Source organism: Clupea harengus, chromosome 24, assembly GCF_900700415.2.
Source record: "Clupea harengus chromosome 24, Ch_v2.0.2, whole genome shotgun sequence".
Classification (NCBI taxonomy): domain Eukaryota; kingdom Metazoa; phylum Chordata; class Actinopteri; order Clupeiformes; family Clupeidae; genus Clupea; species Clupea harengus.
Window position 1 is genome coordinate 11555492 of NC_045175.1, and position 9558 is coordinate 11565049.

Sequence of the window (9558 nt, forward strand, 5' to 3'; positions counted from 1 at the left end):
GAGTGACACAGGCCAAAGTTTGAATTGGGAGATGGGGCAGTTTTAAATGTGCCCCACGAAATCTGCCTAGCAACCCGTGACCAAGAAAAAATAAATCATACAGATCGTACTCAGACAGATATAAGCCAATGATGTTACTGCTCGTTAGCTATCGCTAGTTTTCTACCCTTTTGTGACTAGCCTACGTGTTTCAAGTTGCAGCCTGAAATAATTTCTGTTTGTAAGACAACATTATATGTAAGTTTTGTTCATTTAGCAGCATGATTTGTTGCTGTTATTTGTTTCAGTTGTGCCTGTCGCTTCATGTTGTATGCGTGTGCCACAAGCTTGATAAAGCATGCAAATTATTTGAACTATTTGTCTATCCAGTGGCGTTTCTACATTAGGGGCAGGTGGGGCACTGCCCCACCAGATCCAGATGACGCTGTTGTGCAGAAAGCTCAATACATTCGTACTTCGCGGCAAAATATATATATAATATAATAATATAATATATATTTTCATGCAAAGTAGCGTGAATATATGTGTGTGAATAAACTTGACTCACAAGCATTATAGTCTTGTTTTGGAGAAATTTGATTTGTGTGTTTTTATGTCTGTTTGCTTGCTATGTGAAATGCTGCTCTGACCGGTGGGGCAACGGCCCACGCTGCCCCACCGTTACCATAGAAATACCAATGAGCGTGAACCACACAGGCCAAAGTTAACATTGAGCGGTGGGGCACTTTCAGATGTGCCCCACGAAATCTGCCTGGCAACTAGACTGGAATAATGCGAAAACCGCGAGACCTGTACCCCGTGACTAAGAAAAAAAAAACATACAGTCAGATCAATGCCAGTAACGTTACTGCTAGTTAGCTATCGCTAGTTTTCGAGTATTTTGGAAGTGTTTTAATTTAGCCTACAATGAATAATGTAGACTATTTGTTGAGGGTGCAATTTAGTACATTATCGTTGGAAGAGAAATTAGAAATGAAATGTAGAGTAAACAGCAGAGACTGAACGCCCTCTCCATGCTTTCCATTGAAAACCCGTTAGTTCATGGACTTGTGGATTTTAACAGCAAAGTCATCGAGAGGTTTGCTCAAGCAAAGAACCACCGCGCCAACTTCCTATTTAAGTGATCTGCATTGGTGAGTCAAACCTTTTTTTTTTTTGGAGCTGATGGATGTATCAATGCAATCTGCAAGGACATCCTCTTTTTACAAAGTTTTGTTTATTTAGCAGCATGTTTTGTTGCTGTTATTTGTTTAAGTTGTGCCTTTCGCTTCATATTGTATGCCACACGTGTGCCACAAGCTTAATAAATTAGTCAAGTTATTTGAGCTATGTGTCTGTCTAATTTACTTTGTTGCAATCATTTTACTTTAATGCTGTATTATAGGCAACATCTTTGTGTTGCGCTTAGCGCTGAAGCATGTGAAATGTATTTGAAATAGGATTTCTGCTCCCTGATGGCACTCAAAATGCAGCCCATAACCAGAGATGGGCAAATATACATCAAAATGTATTTTGATACAAAATACCCCTCAAATAAATGTATTAAAATAAAATACAAAATACTGGTGCCAGAAAATGTAACAAAATACAATACATGTATTTTGTATTTAAAATATAGGAAATACTTTTCTGGATTTTCCGTTTTCTCACAATTTGGTATAGCAGAGCATTCAGGTTTGGGCTATACACTGGCTTAACGTAGTTACCACGGGCCCAGGTGCAGGCTATTATGACGGGCCCTTGTCAGTGGAGTAAGGCAGTGTTTCCCAAACATTTTAGTCCCGTACCCTTTTTTTTCATGTTTGTAACCGCCGCCGCCGCCACCCCCTCCCTCCGCGCACATATTCCACCTATAACACCTGTGAGTGTAATTTTTTCGCTGAATATGGGTATACATCAGTATTTTTGGCAATGCGACTTGGCTATTCAGACTATTTAGATTGACATAAATATGTCTATGGGCCCCGGCTATGGGCCCCCTAGACCCACGGGCCAAGGTGCGACCAGACTGCTGCACCCCCTATAGTTACGCCCCTGGGGTGTGAACCCCACAAAAAGGAAGAACAGTCACAGAATGTCAGTGTAACTAAGCAAGGCTATTAAAAGACAACAACTTGATTGATTATGTATATACTGTATATATTTTTGCAGGCAGCAGCTGTGTGACTCTCGTGTTTTCACAAAACAGGGCTCTCAATGCAATCTCTATGGCTTCCGGGAGGGCTCGCCCCACTGTCGCTAACAGATGGTAGTCCTTTGGCGGATAGTAGTCCCTCACATTGCGCATGCGTCATTTTGCGACACTGTCGATTGCTGTCAATCATGGAGAAAAGCGACGAAAGCCAGTTTTTTGAAAACATGACCATTTATTTAAAAACAAAGAAGATGTTGTCACAGTGGACAAAACAGATGAGGTGGAGGATCAAAAAGTCTCTCCCCAGTTTCGTTTCATATGTTGAAGTAGAGACTTATGCTGTTAACATAATTAAATATAACATTAAATATACCCACATTATGCGTTAAGACAAGCCCCATATGTTGACGTTTAAACCGTTTACAACATTATTAAATATTACGTTAAATAAACCTACATTATGCGTTAAGACAAGCCAGATATGTTGATGTTGATGTTGAGCCTTATGCTGTAAACCGTTTTGTTGTCTGAGCATGCGCGATTATGTTGAGCCTTATGCCGTAAACCGTTTGTGTCTGAGCATGCGCAATGTGAGGGACTACTATCCGCCATCGACACCCACCGTGCTTTCGTCATACGTATTTGCGTATAAGGACGTCATGCGGCTTTGATCAAGTCACATTCCGTCAAGATGGCTAAAGTTCAGTGTAACAACTCGATTCGCTCTTTGAAAGAACCTCCTTTTAGTCGGCGTACTAATGAAGATAAATTGACAAGGATCAAGATAGCTATCTAAGTTTTCGAACACAGCCCTGTTTTGTGAAAAAAATGGATTTAACATGAGAGTCAATGAGAGAGATCTGGGCCGATTTCCATTTCGCCCAAAAAGGGGCGGGGCCATTTGAAGCACCACTTTTGCCTGACTGTTGCCTCATTCGACAATGACATTCAGAGGCAGATCAGACGGATCTAGTGGTAGAATCCGACAGAAAAAAATCTCCTTCTGCCTAAACACTGGAGAAAGTATTTAGAGTATTTTAAATACAAAATTACTCCACTCTAAAGTATTTTGTTACAAATTACGTTAGATTTTTTTTTGGCCCTATCAAATACAAATTACAAAATACTCAAAAGTCATTGAAATGCGTATTTCAAATACAAGTAATTGAAATACTGCCCATCTCTGCTCCCCGACCTTTGGCCCCACTGTGACCCCTTGTGCTGCTTTGAGAGCCTTCATCTGGTGGTTCCGGTAGGCGTATTTCTCCTTCTGGGCTGTCAGCTCTATCATGCGTCAACCAGGGGCGGAGATCCCAAAAATTGCTGTCTGGGCCTATCGCCCTCTCTCTCTCTCTATGCTGTCCTCGTAGGCTTGTACTGCGTTTGCTTCCTTGCAGGACTCGACAGCTAGATAACACTATTCTTTGCTGAATAAATATGATGAATTTCAAGTGAATCCACAAGTCTTGTTTTGCTTGAGTTTACTGAAGTTATCAGCATGCAATTATTCATACAGGACGTTTGATTTTGTAAAACTGTCTGGAACAGACAGAAATAAAGAGACACATACATTTCACGTCAAATAATGTTGCATAAAGGTAGCACGATACCACGAGAGCTAGCATAACTTGGCTGCTAAATACAGAATCTCTTATAACATTTACAAACAGAAATTCTACGTCATTTTTAAATTCTCTAAACGGCATTAAATGTACTTACACAAAATATCTACTCACAGACAAATAATGTCAGAAATTCAAACGCAAATGAACGCTCTTCAAGGAAGGTTTCAGCTGCATGTAAATTAACATCTTCTCCATACTATTCCATCAAGGCTATATCCACGAGCTTGAGTTTAGTGCTCATGTATTTATTCAATGCCATTTGCAGTGTTTGTGTAGTGCTTTTATTTATGTTAGGACATCACAATGCCTCGTAGAATCATGACTAAATGTGAAGCGTAATTGGTTTTAATTGTTTAATATTCTCGTATTTATTATTATCATAATTATTTAAATCCGAGGATGTCGTAGAATTGATGTGAACGCAATCACCAACGATTTCTCACAAATTCAGAACATGGGTGCACTCCAATCTGGCCGTTTTACGACTGCTATTTAGCGTTCTTAAATTCTGTTCTGAACGAATACCAGATGAAAAACTTTCATGAATGCCAGAATTGTCCCGGGAACTTTGTAAAATGTTCTTAACTGCATTTGAGAATGAGATCCAATGTCTGTCAACCTCTTTACATATCGTGTAGCATAGCGGCAGTGACGGCAGAAGAGGAAAAAGAGGAGTGTGTGTGTGCCTGCCTTGTCCAAAATCAGCCTCTTTTTAATCAGCACGCTGGTTAAGCCACTAGCTAATGATTGTTAACAAGCTCAAGTTTGAGCTTTTGGACAAAGCAGGAGAAATGTCACTTTTCATGTTACAATGAAAAGGCTTTTACTTGTGTAGTGCCCCCTAGTACAGCTGACTACGCCACCCCTTGATCTTCCTAATATGCTAGTGTCAGAGCAAGGGGAACTCTGCCCCAATGAGTGTACAGACACAGGTACGTTTTAGAAAAGTAGAAAAGTATATTCTTTATTTTAAATTCCATGAAGGAGGTTGTACAGTGTGGTCAAGGAATACATAAAGGGAATAGTAACAGCCGCCGGTTAATCAGTCCACCCACTGATTAGGGAAGGAAGCTAGTGGAAGCTACGGTCTCAATACCACACGTGAATAGGTGCACACAACCCTTTTTAGGCAACACACTACAAACTTCAAGTGAACCACTCAGATATGTTAAGGAATACACAGCAAGGCAACACTAGTCACTAGGTGAAGTTTCACACTACGGAGACCGGCTTCCCTGGGCCTATAAGGTGTTGTGGCTGGACCAGTACCGGGGCTGACTATGGGGTTAGACAAGAGACAACACAAAAGAAAGAGAAAACCCCTCTAACCTGGGATTCACAACACGTTCACCCGGACATACAAACAGTCCCCAGGCTAGAGGGAAAATCAAACCACGTCACTCGGAGTAGCAAACTCACACACACGCATACAAACCATACAATCATAAAAGAATAGCAGCAAGCAACGTGAAGCTGCGTCGGTCTACGAACAAACAAACACACATTAAAATGCTTGCATTACACAATACACATTGCACATATCCCTTTACATGAGCTAATAAATAAATCACAATCTAGTTCACATTCACCAACATACAATGTTCATGAGATCCACAAATGGGCAGTGTAATGGTGAACCGGGTTAAATGCAAATGACATGCTTCCCATAGTTAAAACATACGGCGCCAATAAGACGCCAGAGTTAAAAGGCACTCAAAAGACCATTGGCGTGGTTTCACATACCTGTGGTGGCGTTAGTTAATCACAACAATCATAATGCCGCTACGGAAGATGATTCACAGCCACGTGTGCTTTGGCTCCCTCCCACACGATCTAAACAGAAACCCACTTAATAAGTTGCCACAAATCGACTGAGAGGCTACAGGAAAAGCGTATCTGAACGTACCTTCAAACGAACCACAGCAACCACAACACGGCCTCGCACACAGTGTTGCCAACTTTTCTGTAAGGAAAGTAGCTGTTAGCTCTCCCAAAAGTCACCAGAAGTCGCTAGATGACGCAATCAACTAATTTGCATAATATGCAAATGAGCTGCGCATGCGCACATTATGCAATTCTGGGAGAGGTACAATTTTCGCGCGAATACAAAGTTCTAATATTTTGCCCGCGAATACAAAGCTCTAATATTTTAATGTGAACTGCAGAACGGGATATGTGAGATGCTTTTTCAGTGCTTTGTCGACACAATAATCCAATAATAATGACAGAAAAAAGTCGCTAGATTTGTCGCTAGTCGCTTTTTGCTAATAAAGTCTCCAAGGGGGTCTGGAAAGTCGCCAGATATAGCGACAAAGTCGCTAATTTGGCAACACTGCTCGCACAAACCAAGCTAGCAGCATAGACGAGTTACCTGGCTAAGGACCCCAGGTATCTGTATATATGCCTGTCTTAAAGAGCCCGTCACTGCCCATTCCCAGCCCCTAATAATGACGTCGCCAAAGTACGAGAGGAAGAAAAGGAAGAGGAACATCAACACAGAGAGTGCCCTCAAGCAACTAGTTCCACAGGCTACACTTGTAGAGGACTTACTAGTGAGGCTGCTTTCCTCACAATTTGACCGCGTACTGGGCTGATTGACTGAAACACGGAGCTGCCCCGCTTGTTGGAAACAGCATGTGAACCAAACCACTTTGAGGAATGGGGGATCATGATTTTTCAACACTTAAAAAACACATTGTTTTACGTTTATAATTAGCACCGCTTGTGTTGTGGTCAGTGGCGGTGCGTCAATACAGGGCGCTAGGGCGCCGCCCCTCTTAAAATTTTGAGATGAAAAAAAAAAAGACATGTCAAAAATCATTATATACCAAATAATTAAAATAAGAAATGTACCGTGTTAATGCGTTAAATGTGTGTGGGAGACCGTAAGCCCCTGTCAACAATCACTTAAATGTGACCAAATATAATATATTGCCATTCGTTATCACTGAGAAAAGCCCCTCCTCCCTGGTGGGGCGCCGGCCAAATGGAAGTCAATGGGAGCTCTCATACTTTTCACAGTCATTTGAGCAAGGACAGCTTCTCATTGGCGGATGAGTTCGATCCTGGGGCGATCCTGGGGCGCAAAGTCATTGCGCCCTAACCAATGACATTGTTTCCTATCGTTTCTTATTTCAACGTGATTTGACTATTCGGCGAATCAGAGACCATAAATTATGATGTGATGTCATTCCCATCACATAAGCATATAGGAGAGCACCATAGCTAGCAGAAACGTTGGTTTGTGAATATGGCGACATCGGTGACTGAAAACTCTGTGGTATCCTTATGTGAAACACCGTTTGATCGAAGATTATATGTTGACAAGAGGAGAGTGAAAGACTTGGGACCCGAACGGATATAAACATTCAGCAGCAGACCACTGATAGCACCCGGAGCTTCTCGTCAAACCTGTAGGCTATGCTAAGCAGAGTTGGTTAGCTGGTTGTTCAGTTAGTAATGCGTTTTTTTGGTTCCCCTGTCTTGTTGTTCCAAAGTCCTGGGTGTGAAACACTCTGGATTACAACGGGAATAAGGGATCTAAAGCACTTTACTGAAAAATGTAAAAGCATGAATCTGGCTTTAGCCATCTAAATAACAGCCTGAAGCTAAACCTCTTTGGAAGACTGAGTATTGCAGAGCAGTTGGACGAAGGGTACCGAGTTGGCATTCGAAAACATGTAGTATCATCCAGTGTTTCTGAATCTATTCTGCTCTAAACCTCTACACCCTGTGTTTTTTTTATCTACTGTTTTAAACTTCTTGTACACAATGTTTCTGAATCTACTCTACTCTAAACTACTCTAGTCTACTTTAAACCTCTGGAACCCAACCCAATGTTTCTTAAACCATTCTGCTCTAAATCTCTCATGCCCAATTTTACAGTTTGTTGAGAGTTGTTAATGGACAGTGTTGAGCACTGTGTTTTCATGAAATAAATCTTTGTTTTTTAATATATTCTACTCAAAACCTCTCTTGTGTGGTTTTTTTTTCTCATTGTGGAGTGCTATTTAAACCGCACTGCCCCCCCGCCCAAAAAATAAAAAATCACCAGCCGCCACTGGTTGTGGTGCTCTTATTAAATATTAGTATATTGTATAAAATTATTGACAAAAATATTGACACGTCCCCCCTGGGATCTCCGCCTATGGCGTCAACCCTCTCTCTTCTGCTTGTAGTTGTAGTACACATCCAGGGCGTTGCTAAATATCCGGAGTGGGAACACATTAGTCATACCAATAACATTCATCATTACATATTATTACTATATCTAGATATTGGTACATTAGAACTGTAACAGAGATACAGATTATGCAATAAGTATTGATATATTAAAGTACTTAGATAATCTCCCCACACTGTGTATGGGAGTATGTGTGTGTGTGAGAGATAATCTCATCTCAGCACACCACTCCCACATGATTCTGATTGAGAGAATGCCAAGAGTGTGCAAAGCGTGTGTGTGTGTATGTGAGTGTGTGTTTGTGTGTGAGAGTGTGTGTGTGATGATCACATCTCACCACACCACTACCTCATGGTGTGTGCAAAGCTATCATGAAAGCAGAAGGTGGCTTCTTTGAAGAATGTAAAATATAAAACATGTTCTGATTTGTACTACATGTTCAGATGTCTGATGACGTGACACAGATAGTATCAGCTAAAGCACACGTCATCATATCAATATTTACACAAACTGTTGCAAATTATCAGGGTCCTACAGTAATAATATTTGTATTGAGAACAACACATTATCTTTGCTGTGATCACCTTCTTTCCTAAATTAGTTGTGCTTGTACTCTCAACGGATCTCCTCACCTTTCTGCATCTTCATTGTTCTCAGTTGTAAGTCACTTGTGATAAAAGTGTCTGAATAAATTAATTGAGGTAAATTCAGATATGAATCCATTCGTCTAATTGCTTTTGCTCCGCAAACATAGGAATGGAACTTGAAATATAAAGAACAAAATGTAATGTAAATATCAGTCAAATCAAAACAATCAAATCAATTGCTTTATTTCCTTTGTTTTTACAGACAGCACCACAACAAACAAGATAGTTAAGGTAATATAAACTGCTCCTCTAAACCGGAACGCTTTTGTTTCCCAGCAGAAAGAGGCAGGTAAAGACTAAAGTAATCGTGTACATGGCAAATCAACTAGTTTCCTCTCTTTATTTTCACTGTCAGTTTTATAACAAGGCACAAGAAAGAAAATGTATAAATCAGAAATGTACAAATCACTACATCTAATTCCTTGATGATCCCATCCCTCATATTGGGCAGCATTGGCACCCATTACTCAAACATTCTACGCAGGAAGTCGGGAATGAGATCACTGCCCATCTCAACAAATTTATCCAAATACCCTGGCTCTTGAAACTGCCCCTTCTCCTGACGGATTTGATCGATCTCCTGGCCCAAGATATCAGCCTGGTCCTTGAGGCCCTTCTCCATCATCTCCTTGTACTCCTTCAGTTTGCTCTTCAGGGCTCGATCCAACTCCTCGTGCTGGAACCGCTTCTCCTCCTCCATCTTCTCCTTCAGGCGCCTAAGATCCTGCTCCCTGCTGAGACGCAGGTCCTCCAGGGCGCGCTCCAGGGCATGATGCCGCTGCTCCATGGCAATGATCTTCTGCTCCTGCACCTTCTCCCTCTCTTTGGCCTCTGGGGGGGGGGGGTTGGGAGGATCACATGTGAGGGTTTTGAGATAGAAACTGTCCTGTTGGTCAATTGTGATCATATGTGATATGCATCTATGAATGTATGTATGAATGTATGTGACATATATGTATATCCTGTTAG

General features: G+C 41.2%; 2 protein-coding genes across 4 annotated transcripts in view; both read right to left on the minus strand.

Moving 5' to 3' along the window:
• LOC105894420 (guanylate-binding protein 1-like) overlaps positions 1-9558 on the minus strand; it is a 272853-nt gene that overhangs the window by 45800 nt on the left and 217495 nt on the right. The window lies entirely within an intron of this gene.
• Positions 8743-9558, minus strand: part of LOC105890564 (guanylate-binding protein 1-like) — an 18670-nt gene continuing 17854 nt past the window's right edge. For all 3 annotated transcript variants that reach the window (XM_042703594.1, XM_042703593.1, XM_031562392.2), the window contains exon 13: positions 8743-9420. In XM_042703594.1, coding sequence (XP_042559528.1) covers positions 9053-9420 — 368 coding nt within the window. In that variant the 3' untranslated portion in view covers positions 8743-9052. The remainder of the gene's footprint in view (positions 9421-9558) is intronic.